Source organism: Oryctolagus cuniculus, chromosome 10 (assembly GCF_051225735.1).
Source record: "Oryctolagus cuniculus isolate XC-2025 breed Fujian yellow rabbit chromosome 10, ASM5122573v1, whole genome shotgun sequence".
Classification (NCBI taxonomy): Eukaryota; Metazoa; Chordata; class Mammalia; order Lagomorpha; family Leporidae; genus Oryctolagus; species Oryctolagus cuniculus.
This window is the reverse complement of record NC_142876.1, coordinates 87,321,315-87,345,128: the sequence shown is the minus strand read 5'-3', so window position 1 is coordinate 87,345,128 and position 23,814 is coordinate 87,321,315. Positions and strand designations below refer to the sequence as shown.

Sequence of the window (23,814 nt, the reverse complement as noted above, 5' to 3'; positions counted from 1 at the left end):
AAGAAAGAGGGAGGGAAGGGGGGAGGGAGGAAGAGAAAGAAAAGAGAAGAGAAAGAAAAGAAAAGAAAAGAAAGTAGGGAGATGTTTGAGAAGAACAGTCAGAACTGGGACAAGCACTCCAGTACAGGATGCCCATGTCACAGGTGACAACCTAACCCGCTGCACCACAAGGATGCCCCTGCCCAGCTGTTCTTGTAAGAAAACTCCCCAACAGGAGTCACTGTGCATCTGCTCCCCATGTAGGACCTCTGTCCTTAATGTGTTGTACTATGAGAATTAATGGTAAAACTACTACTCAAACAGTACTCTATACTTTGTGTGTCTTTGTGGGTGCAGTCTGTTGAAATCTTTACTTAGTATATACTAAGTTGATCTTCTGTATATAAAGATAATTGAAAATGAATCATGATGAAGAATGGGATGGGAGAGGGAGTGGGAGATGGGATGGTTGTGGGGGGAAAAGCTGCTATAATTCAAAAGTTGTACCTTGGAAATTTATATTTATTAAATAAAAGTTGAAAATTAAAAAGAAAACTCCCCAACTCTTCCTGAAATACAGTAAGTTTGGGATCATCCACAAAATGTACCATTGAATTTTACATCTCAAAGCAAACCTAGGTAGAAGAATCTGATTTTAACTTTTTTTAGAAGATTTTATTTACTATTCTGAAAGTCAGCATTACAGAGAGAGAAGGAAAAACAGAGACAGAGAAAATGATCTTCTACCCACTGGTTTACTCCCCAGATGACTGCAATAGCCAGGGCTGGGACAGGTCAAACTAGGAGCCAAGAACTTCCCATGTGGATGACAGGGACCCAAACCCTTGGGCCATCCTGCCTTGCTTTCCCAGGCACATTAGCAGGGAGCTGGACAGGGAGTGCAGCAGCCAGGACATAAACCAGCACCCACATCAGTGCCGGTGTCACAAGCAACTGCTTTACCCACTACACCACAATTCCAGTCCCCAATTTTATCTCTTTATATCAGAAGCTTAGAAAAGTACATACTTGGGTTTAGGTGTGGAGACTCCCTTGGCCATGTTCTGACAGCATTCCAATACATTACCATATCTCCAAAGCAGGAAACATCCCCAGGAAACCAGTCCAGCAAAAAAAATAGCCATGAGAGTGAAGATGAAAGGGATGTACCAGTCACTGGATTTGTATGTGTTGATGGACGTATACACGATGGTCAGACCTTTCCCATGCTGGTACAATTCAAAGTCAATGGAGCATTAGTTCATGTTTACCAAGAGCACCTGTCGACATTACACAGCCATGCACCTACATGGGTATCATCTCAGACATATGCATTTTTTAAATACTACAGGCTACACTGAGGAACACCCTAACATACAAGAGACTCCAAATTAAAGATATAAACACTTGATTTGTTTGCAACGACCACTCCATGATCTTGAACCAACCATTTCACCTTTGCCTTTAGTTTTCCCATCTATAAAATCAAGGGGTTGAACTAGACTGTATCTGAGCCCTTCAGGCTTGTAACTGCTTATAATCTACTCTACACACAATAATCCCCTTCAAGCAGCTTGAAAGAGCCATGTGTTCTTGAAAACCAAATATTCTAGTGGAAAGATTTTACTGTCCACATCTTTTTAAGTGATTCCTCTTCAAGGAATAGAAAACAATAACGCACTAACTATGATATCTGTGGAATAGCTTTCACCTTCAGGTGACTCAAACCAATTTGGAATTGTGCAGAGGTTTTACATATCTACTTTTTAACAATAAAATACTAAAGCATGTTCTAAAGTGTAAATGCTTTGGTTGAGATGAGATGAAATGATGGATTTAAGCCTGGAAGTACAGAGCCTGGTGCATAGTAGGTGCCCATTCCTATGAGTAATGTGACTACTACAAGATAGAATGCCTACTTGTAGAGGATTTTAATGGGTAGAATTTACTGAGTATTGGACTCTTCCAGTGGGGATAGCCTTCAGGTCATTCATACATAATTAGCTGCTTAGGGGTCCTCTATGTAGCACTTGCAGTTACCAAAAATTCTCTCATCCATATATGTTATACTCCCTGCTGCACAATGTGAAATGTAGCCCAGTGTTTGGATGGGGTAGTGCCCAGGTGGAAAGGCAGAAAGGCGAAGGTGCTGCCCTGAGCAGCCTTTCAGCATTTCTAGGTAAAAGCTGAATTTACAGGAGAATTTTTCCACACACAGACCCAAATGAAATTATGTAACTCTTTACTTCAAAACTTGTTGGAGGAGGTGGTGTATTGGCTCTTCTGACATAAATGTCCATAACAGCGGTGCCGGTCCTGGGCTGGGATGATCTGCCATATTTCAGGTTGTCATCGATTATATGCACCACAAGATGATACTGCCGCTGCCGGTCAGCTCCAGATTCAAAGTCAAAAGGATTCTTCACAATTAATTTTGGCATATTGGAACCTCGAGTTGGGTCAAATCCAAAATGATGGTTCTCATTTCCTTTTAAGAGGTTATTTGAAAAATTAGAGCTAATTTAAGATATATCAAGTGTGTTTTCTCAAGCTGCCTTAAAATGCTATTAAAACACAATACATGTAAAAAGGTAATATTTCTTTTATATTCTGAACTCACATATCTATACATGGCTTAGAATACTGAGGTAAACTAAGCAACAAATTCAGCTGGCTAGCAAAAAATGTTTTAAAGGTTAAGATCATGAATCCAGTCGCTGTAAGTGATCAGCAAACTTCACACATAATAGCATAATAGCAATTGTTCTGCCTAATTATTTCCCCTTCCTCTGTCTTCCAATTTGATTCATACGTTCAGCTTAGTCTATATCAATAACAAATGAGCCCGTGAGAGATCACAAATATCTATTGAGCTTCTACTAAGTTCAAGTCCTCTCCATAGCCCTCTTGAGACATTTTTATCAACAAGATGCCTATGTTCCTAGCCTTTATCATCTAGCAAGGGAAGCAGAAATTAAGATAGTCTTTATAATTTATTGTAAATATGTTCATTGATTTCCATGTGCCCATTCTTTCCCATACATGACAGCAGTCCCTATTTGAAATAGGTTTCCTTGTTATGCTATCTTATGATACCCATATGCCTTTATAGAACTTATCACAGTTCATAATTTCATAATTGTTAGTGTTACTACCAAAGAATAATAAGTTCCAGGAATACAGCTACAAAGTCTGTCCTAACTACTTCTGTGTACATATATCCTAGCACAGTGCCTGATATAAATGATATAAATGTTCCTTCAGCTTTCCTTTTCTTATGATTTACATAATTTGTAAGCTTTCCATAGGCTCTTCTAATGAGCCCAAAGCTCTTCCTAATGGCTGCACTGAATGTCACCACTGACCCAGGAATAATAAGCCAGTGACTTGTGGATTGACAGCCAGAACCCAAATCTGCAGGGACATTTTTGCAAACACAGAATTCTAGCCTTTTTATGTCTAGGGGACATTTATATGTTACATAGAGGACAAAATAAGGGCATGATTTTATATGGCTGTGTCTAAATACACCAATACAATTGAAAACGTCTATTCTAGTGAATGTATATTAATATCATCAGTTGGAAAAGTGGCTGCTCTTTTAGCCAAAACCATGGACAGCAGCAACCTTGGCTCCGTATAATGTTTTTTAAAGATTAATTTTATTTATTTGAAAGGCTGAGTGACAGTGGGAGAGAGGGAGAGGCAGGGAGAGAAAGGTCTTCCATCTGCTGGTTCACTCCCTAAATGGTCACAACAACTGGGGCTGGGCCAGGCTGAAGCCAGGAGCCAGGATTTCTTCCAGGTCTCCCACATGGATGCAGGGGTCCCAGGACTTAGGCCTTCTTCTACTGCTTTCCTATCAGCATGGAGCTGGACTGGAAGTGGAGCAGCTGAGACTCGAACTAGCACCTATATGGGATGCCAGCACTGCAGGTGGCAGCTTATACCACCACATCACAGTGCTAACTCTAGTTCCTTATAATTTAAACACCACAGATCCAAACTCTCTTTGCTGCCAAAATATTTGTGAAGTCACTGATACCTCCATTAGAAAAGGAATTACAGTGAATACATAGAAAAGAAAAGGGTGCCTTGGAGTGGGTATTTAGCCCATCAGTTAACATGCCCATGTCCAACACTGGAGGCCTGGGTTCGATTCTCAGCTCTGACTCTAGCTCCCTGCCAATACATGTCCCTAGAGGTAGCAGTAATGGCTCAAATAACGGGGTTCCTGCCACCCATGTGGGGGTACCTGGACTGTGTTCTTGGCTTCTGGTATCAGCCAATGCAAACATTTGGGGAGTAAATCAGCAAATGAAAAGTGGTTTCTCTCCTCTTCTCTTCTTCCTCTCTTTCTTTCTCTCTCTCTCTAATGAATAAATAAATATAAATATAAATGAATGATTTTTTTAAAAAAAGGGTACCTTCAGAAATATTTAAGCTATAGATATGAAATAGTTTAATCTTGATGAACAATCATTCCTAGGGTTATACATCATGCCTAACACTGTATAATTAATGTCATTTGACATAAGCTTATGATTAATGTAAATAATAAGATCATTTACCAGAAACTATCTCAAAGCGCATTTCGAAATCTTGTGAATCTCTGTCGTGGCAATGTAGTTTGAAGCCATTGATGTTAGTGCCAGCAATAACATTGTCAAAAATAACTGCCTTGAACAGATAGGGTGTGCAGGCAGGTGCTTCATCATTCTCATCTTCAATGTCAACAGTGACCTGTCAACAATGAGAGAAGAAGAGACATCACATCCACAGCATGAGACTATTTATACACAGAATCAAAAATAAGCATCGGGGTAGAGACAGATCATTTGGAGTTATTAAGTAAAAAGTCTACAATTCTGTGTTTGCAGAAATGTCCCTGCAGATTTGGGTTCTGGCTGTCAATCCACAAGTCACTGGCTTATTATTCCTGGGTCAGTGGTGACATTCAGTGCAGCCATTAGGAAGAGCTTTGGGCTCATTAGAAGAGCCTATGGAAAGCTTACAAATTATGTAAATCATAAGAAAAGGAAAGCTGAAGGAAGGTGTCTCTAAATATTGTAACCCCTTGAACCTTTTAAATATCTATGTTTGATGGCACACATATCTTGAGTTTCTTTCATGTCTAGTAAAGTGCTCTGTACTATTTTCTCAAAAGCAATACGTTTTCAGGTTACAATATGATTAGTTCCAAGTATACTTTGCTCTTAGTTAGGGGCTTTTACCTTTGTTAATTAAAATACCACAAACCAAAAAAATAAATAAAGATTTACATGGGAAAAGATTAAAATGCCAAATATTTGAAAATGCCAGTAATCAAATGCCAGTCAGCCTAGAAAGGTTATCTTCCCACCTCTTGGATGACTAATAACTTTCTCAACATTTCCAGAACAGTCCCCGGTGTGCCTAAATTTGTAAGTACTATCATTTTAGAATGTTTTCTGTAACATTTTAGCAACACAGCTAAATTCTTCGGGAATATTCCTTAAACATTATCTGTACACTGAATATAGTTATGCATACCATTTAATATGTGGGACAATTTTCTACGATAAGTAAATAGATTTCTTTAAGATATTTCTGTGCTACCATGGAAACAGTGCTGAGCCTGAAATCAGAAATCTGTTAGGGGGCCAGTGCTGTGGCAGCCTCTGCCTGCAGTGCTGGCATCCCATATGGGCACCAGTTTGAGTCCCGGCTGCTCCACTTCTGATCCAGCTCCCTGTTGATGGCCTGGGAAAGCAATGGAAGATGGCCCAAGTGCTTGGGCCCCTGCACCATGTGGGAGATTTGGAAGAAGCTCTAGGCTCTTGGCTTCAGATCAGCCCAGCTCCAGCTGTTGCAGCCACTTGGGGAGAGAACCAGCAGATGGAAGACTTCTCTTCCCTCTCTCTTCCCTCTTCTCTCCCTCTCTCTCTCTGTAACTCTGCCTCTCAAATAAATAAATAAATCTTTTTTTAAAAAAATAAATCTATTAAAAGCCTGGGCCTGCCACGCATTAACTACTTTATTAGATGCAAGTAATTTAACCTTGCTTTTCTCATCTGCAAAAAGGAGACCTCAATCTCTACCTTCTTGGACTGCTGGGAAGATAAATTAATCCATTCGAGAAATATTTATTGAACATTTACATGTACCAAGCACTGATCTGGACAAAGAAGCAACAGTAGTGAACCAAATAAAGTCCACCACCAATTATAATCTTTATCTCATTTGGGGAGGTAGAGTGATAAACATATCAACAAATAAATAAATAAGGCACTGTCATGCAGCTGATGCATTGTAGCTTTAGGAAATAAAGGACAGGTGCTAGAAACAACTTGAAGGAGTGTTCAGAGACAGACTGGGACCCACTGTCCACTGTCCCATCTCTTCCGGCTCTCCCACATGCAAGGCATGTCCCCAGGCTAGCAGGTACCTTCCAGACTACGTGCAGTCTGGCTGTGTAGTGCCGAATGGCATAAATGATATTTGCTGCAGATATTTCCTGTTTCCTACTTTTCTCGTAGACAGCCCTCGATGCTTCTTCCATGTTGCTATTTATAGAACTAATCTGCTATTTCTTCTTGATTCTTAGTATTTCACAGGATGCATCCAGCACTGGAGTTTACTTATTCATTCCCCTAAAGATGAATACGTGGATTGATTCAAACTTCCACTATGAAATACACTGCAAAAAGCCCTATGACCAGGTTCCATTTGCACAGAAATATGATTAAAATCATAGAGAATGGGCCGGTGCCGCGGCTCACTAGGCTAATCCTCCGCCTAGCGGCGCCGGCACACCGGGTTCTAGTCCCAGTCGGGGTGCCGGATTCTGTCCCGGTTGTCCCTCTTCCAGGCCAGCTCTCTGCTGTGGCCAGGGAGTGCAGTGGAGGATGGCCCAGGTGCTTGGGCCCTGCACCCCATGGGAGACCAGGAAAACACCTGGCTCCTGGCTCCTGCCATCGGATCAGCGCGGTGCGCCGGCCGCAGCGCGCTGGCCGCGGCAACCATTGGAGGGTGAACCAACGGCAAAGGAAGACCTTTCTCTCTTTCTCTCTCTCTCACTGTCCACTCTGCCTGTCAAAAAAAAAAATCATAGAGAATGAGCATTAGAGTCTTGGACAAAGATTCTGAGTACAAGCATTCTTGGTGTGTTGGAGAAACTGAATGAAGTTTGTGGCTGTACTGAAGTAAGATGGAGTGATTTAGGAGCTGAAGACAAAGAGATAGCCAGGGCAATGACATTGGAGTTCAGGTGTGTGTTGTGTGACACCAAGGGGGAGCTTTGAGGAAGAGGATGATCTGTCTTTTTAATGGGTCACTCTGGCTACCAAAGAGTAGGCTGTAAGGGAACAAGCAGCAGTGGGGGTGCTGGCTAGGAACCTGCCACACCAGACCAGTAAGGCATGCTGATGGCACAACCAGGGTTTTAGCAGTAGATGAGTGAGAAGCGGAATGAGTCAAGATTTATTTTGAAAGTAGAAATGACACAATTATCTTCCAGATTGGAGAGGTTATTTAGGATCCATGGCAGTATTCAATCCTTCTACCTCATTTGGTTGAGCAACCTTGGAAAAGCCACTTAACTTCTAAGCTTTGGAAGTGAAATTCTTTCATCTGTACAAAGGGGTGCCAGCAACTACCTGGTGGAATTAGATTGAAGACTATAGGAGATAGTACTTGGCCCTTAATAGGTTGTTAATAAAAAAAAAATGGGTGATGATGATGATGATGACAACAATGATGAGGATGACAATGACAGATTCCCGAACTTTGGAGTTTAAAATCTTCCTTTTCTGAACTTGAGAGTTGATTGTGTCTGTATCATCAATTTTGCACCAATTTATGCAATTTAACTTTTCAATTGTTAACAACTTCAAGCTCCCTGAAGGCATATGTGACTATGGTGACTTATATATTGTATATAAACACCCAATAAATATTCATTAAAGAATGAACAAAGTTCTGCCTTACCTTTAGGCAAGACATAAATTCTTTTTATAAGCACAGGGTCATTGGAAGTTTTATATTATCGTTATAATTAATCTGTTGTCCTCTTCTCTCATTTGTAATAAGTGCATGACAATTACAAGTGGTGGCATTGTGCACTGTTTTAGGAGTTTATAAATGTCTACAGGAAAAACTGCCATAGCTGCACAGATATAAATGTCACTCGTGTTGTAATTACAAGTTTTAAAAATTTGGTTTTTTCATTTGCTTGAAAGGTAAAGCAACAGAGAGAAAGAGAGAAACCTTCAACCCACTGGTTCACTCCCCAAGTGTTTACACCAGCCAGGGCTGTGGCAGGCCAAAGCCAGGAGCCCAGAACCACATCCAAATCTCCCACATGGGTGACAGGGTCCCAAGTACTTGAGGGATCAGCCACTTCCTCCAAGCAGAAAGCTGGATTTGAAGCAAAACGGCCAGGACTTGATCCAGCACTCGGGTACGGGATGGTAGCTAAACCCACTGTGCTACAACAGCCACCCTTGTAGTTATCTTGAGAAAATGAAGCTATATCAACCTGTCCTCATGACTGTAACACAGTCCCTAACAAAGTCATCCTAACTGTGGACGTAAATGGATCTAATGTTTTTGTCACAATGACACACTCAGGAAAACTAATAACCATGCAAGCATCAAGCCAGGAGCTCTGTACAGCAGGAGGAAGTGCACAGTGAGTCATCACAGCAGATGAGGATCTAATAACTCTCCCCACTGACTGCTGTCTCTTCTCCAATGACACAGACCTTGTAGTCGTTAATAACACAAACCACATCAGCAGTTCAGCCGTGCTCCCTCTCGAGGCCTTTCTCAAGAGCCCTTTGACACCATGCAAATAGTTCAGAGGCCCACACTTGCCCTACTTTGATAGCAAAAGAATGCAGTGTGGTTAACTCCCTTCATTATAAATATGAGAGGCCTGGATTTGAATTTAGTTGTATGAACCCCGTGTATAACCTCAGGAGAGTTTCCTAAGCTCCTTGTCTCCAACTCCGCATTTGCAAGTAGAAATGACTATAATATTGCCTACCTCAAAGGTGTTAAGTGATAATTAACTATATATCTGCATCTGTCTATATCTGTATCTATCCCTATATAAATGGTCATGAGGACAGGATTATGTGACTTTCTTGTCTCGGGAATCATACCAGCCAGACTTATCTTGATAAGTGAACCTGTGGCAGTTTTTTCTATAGACATTGATGAGTTCCCCCACTAGTACAGGATGCCACCACTTGCAGCCACTTGCAGTTATCATTCATCCATTACAAGTGAGAAAATGGAGAAAAACAGGTGGACTAATAATAATAAACTTCTAGTGACTCCATTCTTAAACAGAAAAATTACGTTTGCCTAGAATAGGGACTGATACGTAGTAAGTGCTAAGTGCACATTTGTTTATTATTAGAAGTCTATTAATCAAGAAAATGAGGCCTCAGTTCCCTCCTCTCAATCAAGCTTCAACCTTCCAAAGCTTAACATCATATGCACACATTACAGAAAGCAAGTAGGACAAAGTTGCAAGATTCTCTATTCTCCAATGTTGTTACTGTGTAACCACTCCAATTGCAGTGAATTTGAACTTAATGGATCGTGTCTGTTATATAAAAACCTGCATCTCTCTATTTACCACGGTTGTTCCTGTGCGAGGATGAGATCTGTCACAGTCCACAGCTTCCACGGTGAGATTATATTGCTTCACAGACTCATAGTCCAGCTGCATGGTGAGTTCAATCACTCCAGACAGAGGTTGAATCCAGAATCTCTGTACAGCCTGGCTGTCTCCACTGGTTATTTTGTAGGTCAGACAGTTTGATGGGTGGTCTTCATCAGTGGCAATCACTCTTCCAACTTTGTGGAAAGCTGCCAAGGACATTTTATAAGGTTCATTCTTGTCACGCAGACACATCCCTCTGAAAAGCTTAACATGTTTTTGCTTTCCTTATAGTACCCTAGTTTCTCAAAGGCTCTGCCTGAGTTCTTTTGGACCGTGACATGTGTCTGAACACCCCAACACCACCAATGAAAGGTGGATTTAGAGACAGTTCTCCACCATTTTAAATTTTATGGCATGTGTCAAATGACTTGACTTTAAAATAAATGTATACTAATACTAAGTCATAGCATCATGATAAGATTCACTCCAGATAAAAATTCACAACACAGATTCTGAGACCAGACAGCCTAGGCTCCAAATCTCAGCTCTGCCATGCACTAGTGTAATTCATTGGAAAATTCTGTAACTGCTCCCAAGCTCTTATTCTTTGTACATGAGGAATAAGAACAGCATCTACCATACATAAAATTGAATGAGGTAACTTAGTGATATATTTAGGATAGTGCACAGTGTGTATTAAACACTAAATAACAATCAGCTATTACTTACGCATATTATCTCTTTAATCAACTTGACAGTCTATGATATATGTGCTATTAATGCCCTCACTTCACAGATAAGGAAACCAGGTCCAGTGGTATTAGACAGGTTGTCCAAGATCACAGGGCTAGAATTAATAGCAGCATTCAAATCTGATTCTAAAGCCTGCATTTTTAAAATTACTTTGCTATCATTCCAATCTATCAGATCTCCAAATAATCTTTCAGAAGAAAGATGGATGTGATAAACTTACTGCATGAATAGGCCCAAATTCTTACCCTTCCATGTTCAAGCTCTTTTTCGCATAAATTTATAGCTCCCTTCCCCTGTGACCTAGGGCTCAGCCCCATGGCTGGTTTTGCCAATGGGATATTGGCAGACCTGGTACAAGCAAGGCCTCAAACTGCACAATTTGACTTCCCTGAATCTTTCCCTTCTTCCTTTGCCCTAAGAACATGCCCAGGCCAGCCTGTGGGAGCACAGAGAAGGAGTCAGATCATCCCCAGTCACCCTAGCCAAAGTCAGGAGAGATGAGCTGAAAGTCAGCCAACTCTCACAATTCTGAGAAAGCCAAGCCAGTTCTCAGACTCACATAGGCTAATTAAACGGTTGCTTCTCTGTTACTCTAATTGGATGGCGGGGGGAGGGCTTACATAGCATACTTATGCTATTAGATAACTGCTATAATAGGTTTATCTTCCAGTCACTTTCTGCCTGAATTATATACTATACCACTTCCATTTAGTGAGACATCATCTTATAACATGGCTAATGAAAAATTGTAATGAAGAAAACATTTCACAGGCTGTCCCTGCCACCTTCAACCTCCCCAGGTGTCTTTCTCTGCTTGCATCCACTCTTTACGAGGTGCATCAGTCTCTGATGATGTGCTATGAAGCAGACAATGCATAGTTTACAGCCATCCCACCCTGAGTGCGCCCGATCTTGTCTGAAAACCATGCATAATATTGAGAGCAGAAAAACCACATTTGTGAAAAAGAAATACTTGATTTTGACAAATCCAGAATATGTAGAGCCTAACCTATTGCTTGTTTAACAGCATTGTTGTTAACAGAAAGGTCACAAGTGATACAAGACCACATGACAGAGTTTACAGGGGAAACTTCCATCTCCACCATGTACTCCTGGGCAAAGTTGACGTCATTTTCACATTTAACACCTGGTTAATGGGATGTTCATTCTTCTGTAGATACAAAATTAACCTTTCAATAAAAATTAAAAGCTACCTTGAGTATTTTTAGCTGGAGTTTAATATAGAGTAATTTTGAAAATATGTAATTCTGCCAAACTCACTCATCAAAAACTATTGGAAATGAAATATATTTCCCCCTGTGACTTGAAATCCAGTAGAATTTAATTTCTATGTGTTTTCTGGTGAATAATCTTGGATAAAGGGGTTTTTTTTTTTTTTTTGCCTATGCTTATGCCCCTCTTAAACCTTTTTGTCAATTTATCACATACCATTAGAAAAAAAAATTGTTTAGAGATTGCAGATTCATGGAATTTGATTTATTTACTTGTTTGAAAGTCAGAATTACAGAAAGAGGGAGAAAAGAAGAGAGACCTTCTATCTATTGTTTCACTCCCCAGATGGCCACAATGGCCAGCATTGGGCCAGATCAAAGCCAATAGCCAAGAGCTTCATCTGGGTCTCCTACGTCAAGTACTTGGGTCATCTTATGCTGCTCTTTCCAGGCTATTAGCCAGAAGCTGGATCAGAAATGGAGCAGCCAGGACTCCAACTGGTGCCCATAAGGGATGCCAGACTTATAGGCAGTGGCTTTACCTACTATACCACAATGCCAGCCCCTGATTCACAGAATTTTTAGGGAAAGAACAACCAAGTAGTCCACAAGACAAATTCACTTCCTCTACACTGATCAACACAGCCTGGAAAAAAAAAAAGATTACCACATTAATGGGTTTTTTTTTTTAAACACTTACTTACTTGCTTATTTGAAAGGCAGAGTGACAGAATGAGAAGAAGGAGAGAGGGATCTTCAGTGTGCTGGTTTACCTCCTAAATAGCTACAATAGCCAGGGCCAGCTCAGGTGGAAGGGAAGAGCCAGAAACTCCTTCCAGGAATTCTACACTTCCACATGGGTGCAGGGGCCCAGCACATGAGCTTTCATCTGCTGCCTCCCAGGCACATTAGCAGGGAGCTGGATTGGAAGTGGCATAGCTGAGAAGAGAACCAACACTCCAGCATGGGATGTGGGTGTCCTAGGCAGCAGCTTAACCCATTAGACCTCAACCCCAGCCCCTAACAGATTTTTCAAATGTTCTCAAGTTCTGTAGGCTAAATGTTTAGTATTCTGAGGGGAGGTTGCTGTCCAAATAGTTTTAGCTTTCCAATTTCCTCTTTGAAATCAAACTGCCCCTAAGTTGTGAAGATTTTGTCTCTCTAATGGACATCTCCTCAAAAAGAAGCAACCTGTCCTAACTTAATCCCATTTATTTACTCTTGTCAAGAATGTCCAAAGACATTTGTACACTGTAGGCACTCAATAAATATTAGTGGTTATTATTATTACTGGAAATTGAATCATGTCTATTTTAGTATGTGTCATACACTTAACATAAGAGTATACTTCCAAAATTCATGGAAAATGGAATTAAAAGATGTTTATTTTGGTATCAAAAATTTTGATATCCATTCATACTCTTCCATAATATGCATTTTCCATAAACTTTATTTTTAAAGATTTATTTTACTTATTTGAAAATCAGAGTTTACAGAGCAGCAAAGACAGAGAGAGAGAGATCTTCCTTCCTCTGTTTCATTCCCCAAATGGCTGCAGCAGCCAGGGCTGGGCCAGACCAAAGCCAAGAGCCAGGAGCTTCCTCTGGGTCTCCCATGTGCGCAGCAGGGGCCCAAGAACTCGGGCCACCTTCCACTGCTTTCCCAGGCATATTAGCAGGGAGCTGGATCAGAAGTGGAACGGCCTGGACTCAAACTGGCGCCCATATGGGATGCTTGTGTCACAGGCAGAGCTTTTACCAGTTACACCACCATGCCAGCCCCTTTCCATGAACTTTTTAAAGTACCATCATACATACAGTTATCAGCGAATCTTCTTCTCTAAGAGATAATTATAGTCATCTCCATTTTACAGAAGATAATTCAAAAGTACATAGAGCCGGCACTGTGGCACAGCGGGTTAAAGCCCCAGCCTGCAGCACCAGCATCCCATATGGGCGCCAGTTCTAGTCCCAGCTGCTCCTCTTCTGATCCAGCTATGGCCTGGGATAGCAGTGGAGGATGGCTCAAGTCCTTGGGCCCCTGTACCCATGTAGGAGACCCGAAGGAGGCTCCTGGCTCCTGGCTTCAGATCGGTGCAGCTCCAGCCGTTGCGGCCATCTGGGGAGTGAACCAGCGGATGGAAGACATCTCTCTCTCAGTTTCTATATCTCTCTGTAACTCTTTCAAATAAATAAAAATAAATCTTTAAAAATTTTTTAAAAAATACATGGAGATTTTTGACTTGACTTGGGGTTGCCGAGACAGATTTGAATCCAGTTCTGCTTGACTCTGACATCTGTGACCTTTCTGCTATATCGCAGTGCTCCCTCTGAAGACCTAGAAGTCTTCTAAGACAGCAGGTCACTATGGAAATAGGAATGGTACCATTATTTCTTTGGACACATTCTCAGAACTCGTTTTCAGATTTCTGCTGCGGACCAAGAGAAGCAGACTGGACTACTCATCAGAAGCGCACCAGGGACCTGGAGCCCTGCATTTAGCTATCATCTCACTGGCTGTGTGACTCTAGTAAACACATTCCTCTCCCACCTCCATGTGCTCATAGTGAAGAGGCTGACTCTTTCTTCCTAAGCAACAGAGCTGTGATTGACAAGGCTACATCCTTGTCACCAGAAAATATTAAATTATGCTTAAAAAATCAGTATGTCCAATACATTTAGATGGTTTTACCTTCAAAACATAAAAATGCATTTTAGGACAACTCCTCTAAGTTGGAAAAGAAATAGACATCAAACACGTGATTACCCAGTCTCAAAAGGCAGAATTATAGAGACCATAAAGAGATCTGTAGTTCCAGGGGTTAGAGAAGAGGCAATGGTGAGTAGAGGATTTTCGGGCAGTGAGACAACCCTGTGTAACACTATAATGGTGTATACACATCACCATATGGTTGCCCGAACCCATAGAATGGGCTACACCAAGGGTGAACTCTAATGTCATCTGTGACCTTTGGGTGAAAATGATGCATGAAAGCAGGCTGAGCCACTGAAACACGTGTACCTCTCTGTTGGGGGATAGCAATAACATGGGAAACCATGCATGTGTGGAGACAGAGTGTACTGGAAATCTCTGCACTTCCTTTCAATTTTGCTGTGAACCTAAACTACCATTAAAAACAAAACTACATTTTTTTAAACAGCAGTCTCTACTTTGAAATTTGATTGATTGTTGTTAATTTTTTTTTTTGACAGGCAGAGTGGACAGTGAGAGAGAGAGACAGAGAGAAAGGTCTTCCTTTTGCCGTTGGTTCAACCTCCAATGGCCATCGCGGCCGGCGCGCTGCGGCTGGCGCACCACACTGATCTGATGGCAGGAGCCAGGTGCTTATCCTGGTCTCCCATGGGGTGCAGGGCCCAAGCACTTGGGCCATCCTCCACTGCCTTCCCTGGCCACAGCAGAGAGCTGGCCTGGAAGAGGGGCAACCGGGACAGAATCCGGCGCCCCGACCGGGACTAGAACCTGGTATGCCGGCGCCGCAAGGCGGAGGATTAGCCTAGTGAGCCGAGGCACCAGCCAATTGTTGTTAATTTTAGGGGTTGTGAAATCCCTTCAATAACCTGATGAAGGCAGTGGATTTTTCCCCCAGGGACCCTCACAGCAAATGCTCAGACCTTACGCTCCACACTTACAGTTTAGAAGCTAGGGAAAGATGAGATAATTATGAATGATTTAACTTCTGACTTATAGAAGATTACACTAATTACCACCACCTAGAACCAGGAGAATAAGGGGAAGCAAGAAGTTCCTGGCCAGTGCTGCGGCTCATTTGGCTAATCCTACGCCTGAGGTACCAGCACCCCGGGGTTCTAGTCCCGGTTGGGGCGCCGGGTTCTGTCCCGGTTGCTCCTCTTCCAGTCCAGCTCTCTGCTATGGCCAAGGAGTGCAGTGGAGGATGGCCCAGGTCCTTGCCCCCTGCACCCACATGGGAGACCAAGAGGAAGCACCTGGCTCCTGGCTTGGGATCGGTGCAGAGCACCGGCCATAGCAGGCATTTCAGGGGTGAACCAACGGAAGGAAGACCTTTCTCTCCCTCTCTCTTTCTCTCTCTCTCTCTCTCTCTCTCTCTCACTGTCTAACTCTGCCTGTCAAAAAAAAAAAAAAAGTTTCTGTAATGAGGCTCCATCAACAAAAGATTACAGTCACATACCACATAACAATCTTCAATCAGCAACAGACTTTGGACACAGTGGGGAGGAGGGGGAGCAAGAAATTGTATCTCTGCTGTGGTTTAAACTTGATCTGGCTCTTGAACATGCACAAACCTTAAACAGCGAAGTCATAAGTTAGTGGTACGGAGAGTGGAAACTCAATCTAATGATGGTGTCTAGGAGGTGGGCCTTGTGGGGGGTCTTTAGACCACTGGGGTTTTGCATACAGAATGTACTTCCACTGAGATGGTTCTTTATGAAAACCCGAGATCGGCCCAGACATTCTCTCTGCCTCCTGGGGATCGTCCCTCTGCCCAAGCTCCTCCATTCCTATCTACTGCCTTGTCAGATGCCAAAAACAATGGGGGGCACGTGACCTTGAACGTGAGTCTCCAGAACCACACATCAGAATAAACTAATTTCCTTCTTAAGTAGCCTGTGTCAGGTATTTCATTGCAGTAAAGAAAAAAAACTAGTGACATTGTTGCCATCCTAGTTTACATAAGTGCACCCTAAGAAATTCCCATGACTCAATCACCTAATAGCGCATTTCTCACATCATATAATGCCATGGTTAAGTCCCGTATGTAAGGGGCCAGCATTGTGGCGAAGCACGTGAAGCTGACGCTGGTGTCCCATTACACACCAGGTGGTGTCACAGCTGCTCCAGTTCCAATCCAGGTCCCTGCCAAGGGCCTGGGAAAGCAGTAGAAGATGGCCTAACTATTCAGGTCCAAGCACCTACATGAGAAGCCTGGATGAAGCTCCTGGCTCCTGGATTTGGCCTGGCCTGGCCCTGGCTGTTACAGCCATTTGTGTAGGGAACCAGCAGATGTGTGTGTCTATAAGTGACTTTCAAATAAATAAATAAATCTTTTCTTAAAAATGATGTACTGGGGCCAGCGCTGTGGCACAGTGGGTTAACGCCCTGGCCTGAGGTGCTGGCATCAGATATGGGCGCCGGGTTTAGTCCCGGCTGCTCCTCTTCTGATCTAGCTCTCTGCTATGGCCTGGGATAGCAGTAGAAGATTGCCCAGGTCCTTGGGCCCCTGTGCAGCCATGTGGGAGACCCGGAAGAGACTCCTGTCTCCTGGCTTCAGATCAGCGCAACTCCGGCTGTTGCAGCCATCTGGGGAGTGAACCAGCAAATGGAGGACCTCTCTCTCTGTCTCTGTCTCTCTCTGTAGCTCTGTCTTTCAAATAAATAAAATAAATATTTTTAAAAATGATGTACTTGGCCGGTGCTGTGGCTCAATAGGCTAATCCTCCGCCTTGCAGTGCCAGCACACCGGGTTCTAGTCCTGGTTGGGGTGCCGGATTCTGTCCCGGTTGCCCCTCTTCCAGGCCAGCTCTCTGCTGTGGCCCGGGAAGGCAGTGGAGGATGGCCCAAGTGCTTGGGCCCTGCACCCCATGAGAGACCAGGAAAAGTGCCTGGCTCCCAGCTTCAGATCGGCGCAGTGCGCCAGCCGCAGCGGCCATTGGAGGGTGAACCAACGATAAAGGAAGACCTTTCTCTCTGTCTCTCTCTCTCACTGTCCACTCTGCCTGTCAAAAAAAAAAAATGATGTACTACTGTAATCAAAAATCAATATTAAGGGGCTGGCACTGTGGCACAGCGGGTTAATGCTCTGGCCTGAAGCACCAGTATCCCATATGGGCACTGGTTCGAGACCCGGCTGCTCCTCTTCCGATCCAGCTCTCTGCTATGGCCTGGGAAAGCAGTGGAAGATGGCCCAAGTCCTTGGGTCCCTGCACCCACATGGGAGATCCAGAAGAAGTTCCTGGCTCCTGGCTTTGGATCGGCACAGCTCTGGCCATTGCGGTCATCTGGGGAGTGAACCATCAGATGGAAGACCTCTTTCTCTCTTTCTCTCTCTCTGCCTCTCCTCTCTCTGTGTAATTCTGACTTTCAAATAAATAAATAAACCTTTTTAAAAAAAATCAATATTAAGTACTTACAAACTGATAAAAGCTCATGGGGGTTTGAGGATCCAGTATCCTGTATATAATAAATTTATTACATTCAACTTTTCTGCCATTTATGTTCATATATTGTAGGATCCAGTTGTATGATATCCCAGAATTAGGAAATAATCAGGTTCGTATTTATTTTATAGAGATGTTAAAAAAATTTATCCAAAGCTGCCTGGTGAGGCAAATAAAGAACCAAAATCCAAATAAGTGGGCTTCTGATTCGCTAGGCTGCCCAAGGAAGAAGTGTGTGATAGTGTAGTTGTCTCTCAAGGAAATAAGCTGGGTTAAAGTAGTGTGGGTTCCACTCAGTGGTGTGCTGGCAAATATTTAGCAACCAGCTCTCCGAAATCAAGACAGTGTGCCTGTGTCTGTTATGTGTCTGTATTATGATATATATGATTATATATCCACCTAAGTATATAAGTTTGTTACAAATTCCATTAGTGTCAAAATGTGTAATACATACTTTACATAAAATAACCAAATACACATTACTCTTTATTGTAAACTCTATGTAGTGAGTGATTCTCAAATGCTCTCGCTGGTTTTTGCCAAACTATCCCATCCACCACAACAGTTGGATTGGCACTGATGAATGAGAGCAATTCCAACAGAATTCTAGTTGATATTTTCCTTTATGTGAAAGAGTAAGTGAAAGCAAAACCGTGTCAGAACTTCAATCATTTGTCAATGATTGGAATGGCTTCTTTGTTGAATTGGACAATAGATTTTGATTGCTGAAGGGCTATGTATTTCTACATTTTTTTGTGCTATTCACGGTAATAGTCTCAAACACACACAGCTTTTCATCAGCATTATTAACATTTTCTCTGTCATTTTCTTAAGTCTAGATAATTTAAGAAAATAATGAATCAAGCTCAATACCCCCACTATTACCTATTTCAAGCTATTGACACATCATTAAGTTGCAAGAGCAGACTGTAGCACAACTTTATAAATATAGCATTTCACCCTGCAGTTACAACAGATATAGATAATTCAAGGGCACAGATAACAGGAAAATCTAACATAATTAAGAAGTGATATATTTTTAGTATTTATTTTGTTTTAATATAATTTATATTTATTATAATATAATATAATAATTATAATATTAAAACAAAATATATATATTTATATATAAATAAGCTTGTATGACTTTTTTATTAATAATGTCTGTTACTAATAATCAAGGCATAAAATTCCCCAAAATTAGCTCTTAAACACCAGTGTGATTTGACTACAACATAACAGTTTCCCTCCACCCCTTAAAATATAAGTCAAGTCTGCTGCACCATTATCCATAGAACTGATGAGGGGTTCACGTGCTCTCCTTTTGGATGTCAGAAGACAAGTCTCACCTCTGCTTTCTCTTACAAACTTAGTGCTCCATGGTCTATACTACTGATAAATATATCAGGAATATATGTCTGAGATAGAATGTTAACCAAAACCTTGACTCGGGATGTAATATTTCACTGCCAGTTGTTCATGGGATCTAAATTCCATGGACAATGACCACACTCTTCCCCCTACTTCTTTACACTTGGATGTGTTTTTGAGGCAAAGAAGAAAAGAACCAGGATAAAATTAAATCTAAGGGGCCGGTGCTGTGGCACAGTGGGTTAACACCCTGGCCTGAAACGCCAGCATCCAATATGGGCACTGGTTCTAGTCCCGGCTGCTCCTCTTCTGATCCAGCTCTCTGCTATGGCCTGGGAAAGCAGTGGAAGATAGCCCAAGTGGGCCATAGCGGCCACTTGGGGGGTGAACCAATAGAAAAAGGAAGACCTTTCTCTCTCTCTCTCTCTCTCTCTCTCTAACTCTGCCTGTCAAAAAAAGAAAAGAAAGAAAAGAAAAGAAAAGAAAAGAAAAGAAAAGAAAAGAAAAGAAAAGAAAAGAAAAGAAAAGAAAGAAAAGAAAAGAAAATGTGAGGTCTGGCATCAAATTTCAAAGGAGACCCTGGGGAGCCATCAGGATAGTACACTGAGGGCATTACCAATGAAAATTAACTCAGTCTCTGAAGGTCTGAATCCCACAACACTCCCTCAACTGCTTGTGTTTTGCAGATTTTCCTGGTCTTTTTCCACTGGCCACTCACTTGAGATCTGCTAGGCGTTTCCTTGTACATGTTTTAACAGCATGGGAGCAAGGCATGTCTTACCTCCTGATGTCTCTGGAACTGAGAAGGAATAGTGTGCAGCTTTAAATACAGGGCTGAAATCATTGGCTGGAGCAATCACCACGATGACTGTCACAGTGACTGTAAAATTGAGCAGTGAATAAATTCTTTGCCATTGATTCTGTGTCCTGCAAGAATTCCATCAAATTCTAGTGCTAGCCAAAGCAACTTAGTCATGATTATGTCTTTAGTGCATGCCACACTTGACTTTATGCAATGGAAATATCTATTTAAGATATGTATACATTTATACCCCTTGTATATAAATGTCTAATAACATATTTTACACAAATTTGATTACTATATTTTTCATGGGTGTAATCTTCATCATTAGAGAGTTTGCTGGAGCATCACTCTCAACCCAGCACATGACATTCTATCTTGTGCTTCTAACATGTATCTTAGAAAGAACAATGAAAAGAGACTGAGAAAACCCATGTTCCATGTTTAACTTTCACGTACACTCTGTGGCCTTGCACAAGCTTCACCTCTCTTTTCTTTATAAATAAAGGAATAATATTAATTTTAATCTCCTTCATTACAGTAAATATCTGAGAACAAAATGAGATCATGTCCAAGAAGTTGTTTTTTCTTTTAATCTTATTTGTTTGAAATGCAGAAAGACAGAGAGTTCTCCTATCCACTGGTTCACTCTCCAAATACCTGCAACAGTAGGACTGGGCCAGGCCAAAATCTGGAGGCAGGAATTCATTCCAAGTCTCCTGCATGGGTGGCAGAGACCCAAGTACTTGATCCATCACCTACTGCCTCCCGGGGCACCTATTAGCAGGATGGAGTCAACAGTAGAGGTGTGACTCAAATATAGTCACTGCAATATGGGACAAACCAAGTAGCATCTGAACTTCTATCCCCAACACTTACCCCAAGAAAGGATTCTGAAAGATAAAAACTTAAGTTGTTAAATCCAGATATTTGTATGCAACTCTGCATTGTATGAAACTCTGCATTTCAGACCAACAGGTTAAATTAGCACATGAGAAAGTTGGCAAAAAGAAGGAATCTGATGTTCCAACATAAAAGCGAACAACTGGAGTTTTTTAAATAAAATATAATAATTAGCACTAATTGTACAAGGCACTAGCTTCTCATTGCTACTATTGCTCTCATTTCACAGATGAGAAGACTAAGGGTCAGAGTTAAGTTCCTGATCAAAGGTCACAAAACTAGTAAATCACTGAGTGGGTACTGAACAAACATGTGACTGCTAACATCTTCTGAATTATTGCCTTTGAGATGCTAATAATGGGTCCAATATGGAATCCTAAGTTAAACAGAGATAAAAAATTTCTTCACAAGAAAATTTCTTAGGGTTCCTAATGTGCCATTGTGTATTTTAAATTTCCAGGTATACTTTGCTCCCCAAATTTATTTGACCAGAGAATTCTTCTTTAGCAGTTTATCTTGCAGAATTCACATTCAGCAGAATGTGTGTGTATTGTCACTTCTGAAAATCTATGTTTCCTATATCACACGGGATTTAATATTGGATTCATAGAACTTGTACTTCAGGGAATCTGTGGCATTCTTTATACTTTGGATATGATATGTACATTTTCAAGGGATAGTGTCTACAACTTTCCTGAGCATCTCAATGGTATCCCTGACCCCCAAGAAAGGTTAAGAAGCACTATTCTACAAAGGCAGGTGATTTATGCTAACACCTATCTTTTCCCCTCAATAAATCCCTTTTATGTGCTAAAAGAACAGGTACCATTTACAACTCTGCCATACTGTGATATTTTATTGCATTCATAAAGACTCAAGATTGTGCTAATTAGCAGGCCTATAAAAATAGACAGCACTACATGTGGGGTGTTCCAGCATCCTTTATGAGCAGCTCTGAGTGTGATGGAGTTTCCCAGACAGGATATGGATTTACTACTGTGAGAGACTTCTTCCCCTTGCATACTGGGGAAAGGCTCAAATATGGTGAGAAAGGCAGAACCCTCAGGATGAGTATCTACAAGAAAATTCACCCATTCTAAAAGGTCAATTAGGCGATGTAGTAGGCTTTTGCATAAAACCCCAAAAGTAAGCAACAGAGAAAACACATTAAGAATACTTCTGGGCATTTTGCCATGCTTGAGTCCCTGTCATCCTTTGCACATCACCTCTTCGTATAGTTAGGGCACCTAAGTCTACACATCACTTTGTAGATTTAGTGCAATTAAACCTCTTGTATCAGTGAGTGAAGAGAGATTTTAAGAGTTCTAGAAAGACTGATTGTTGTTTAGTACCAATTTATGTTTGGTTGCAAACATGCCATCATAATACCCTTCTATGTCCATGAAAGACAAAGTTCTCTTTCCCACTGCTCCCACATGCAACTTCAGAATTCTGCCTAAACCAAAATTCCACACAACCACCTCAATGATTCAGAGTTCTCACAGGAACCCAAATCCCACCCCTGTTCTAGATGCTCCCTTCCTCCCTACTGCTAACCCTGCACTTGCCACCCAAATGCCCACAACTTCTTGGATACTATTCTGCTTTTCAGAGACAATAGACCCTTGATATTAATGATAGAAGTATGCACAAAATTTCAGACTACTATTTTCACAAATACCTCTATAGTTAACAAATTCACTCTTAATATGGTAATAGGTAGTTGGACATGTAAAAAACTCCTTGGGGCATTTAATCTGTGTTCAACAAGCAGATAAAAGCAGAAGGCAGATGGTTGGCTTAGTTCACCTGCCACTAAATACTCCACTCTGTAACCACAGCACACAATTGAAATATGTACCAGGCCGGCGCCACGGCTCACTAGGCTAATCCTCCGCCTGCGGCGCCAGCACACCGGGTTCTAGTCCCAGTCGGGGCGCCAGATTCTGTCCCAGTTGCCCCTCTTCCAGGCCAGCTCTCTGCTGTGGCCCGGGAGTGCAGTGCAGGATGGCCCAAGTGCTTGTCCTGCACCCCATAGGAAACCAGGATAAGTACCTGGCTCCTGCCATTGGATCTGCGCGGTGCGCTGGCCGCAGCGCGCTGGCCGCGGTGGCCATTGGAGGGTGAACCAATGGCAAAGGAAGACCTTTCTCTCTGTCTCTCTCTCTCTCTCACTGCCTGTCAAAAAAGAAAAAGAAAAAGAAATATGTACCAAAGAGTATTTTGCAATTAGCAAAACTATGGCTGCTACATCCAAAAATGCCAAGGAATTCATGCCCAAGCACCTTAAGTGGAATTGATTTTACTGTGCCAAAGACCTATTCTACCAAATGATGGAATAATTATAAGAAGACAAAATGGCAAATAGGAGTAACTATACTCCACAATTTCAAGAATGGCATGAACTGCAAAAACTTGGCAAGTGACTCACAATGTGTCCTAACAATAGTTTCAGCTATATTAAGTGAAATAACTCAAATAAAATAAGTTTACACGCATCCAACTACTTACATGTTTGGAATATATATTATCCAATATCTATTTGTTTCCAAATAAGAGGTAACAGGTATTAGTCCAATTTACTAGACATAAAGTCACTCAAGAATCAAGCATAAGAGTTGAGTCTACATATTCCTTGTCATTTCTAGCTCCCAGAATCTCCAGCCAGGGCTGTATTTAAAAGTGCTATATCGTTGAAGGTGCTCCTTAGAGGTAAGAAAAGTCTTCCTACATCCAAAGGAAACTTCCAATATAGTTCTACCTACTTCACAAGCTACCTACTTCTATCATTTGACTAATGTAGCAAAACTGTCTCAAATATGATACAGCTTTACATTTTAAAATCTAAAGTAAGCTCACCTCAGAAGCTGGGAAGTGGGGAAGACAGCAAAAGAAAAGTGGAGGAATTGCCATCCCAGTGGAGAGCTGTAGAGAAGTTAGCAGTGGCAAAGCTATAGAAAGAAG

At 41.7% G+C, this 23,814-nt stretch overlaps 1 protein-coding gene across 3 annotated transcripts in view; it reads right to left on the bottom strand.

Moving 5' to 3' along the window:
* Nucleotides 1–23,814, bottom strand: part of LOC100359044 (cadherin-related family member 3) — a 106,712-nt gene that overhangs the window by 8,503 nt on the left and 74,395 nt on the right. For all 3 annotated transcript variants that reach the window (XM_089305993.1, XM_089305992.1, XM_089305994.1), the window contains 5 exons: nt 19,927–20,025; nt 9,608–9,840; nt 4,551–4,722; nt 2,226–2,467; nt 1,009–1,208 (listed from right to left, as the gene is read on the bottom strand). In XM_089305993.1, coding sequence (XP_089162119.1) covers nt 1,009–1,208; nt 2,226–2,467; nt 4,551–4,722; nt 9,608–9,840; nt 19,927–20,025 — 946 coding nt within the window. The remainder of the gene's footprint in view (nt 1–1,008; nt 1,209–2,225; nt 2,468–4,550; nt 4,723–9,607; nt 9,841–19,926; nt 20,026–23,814) is intronic.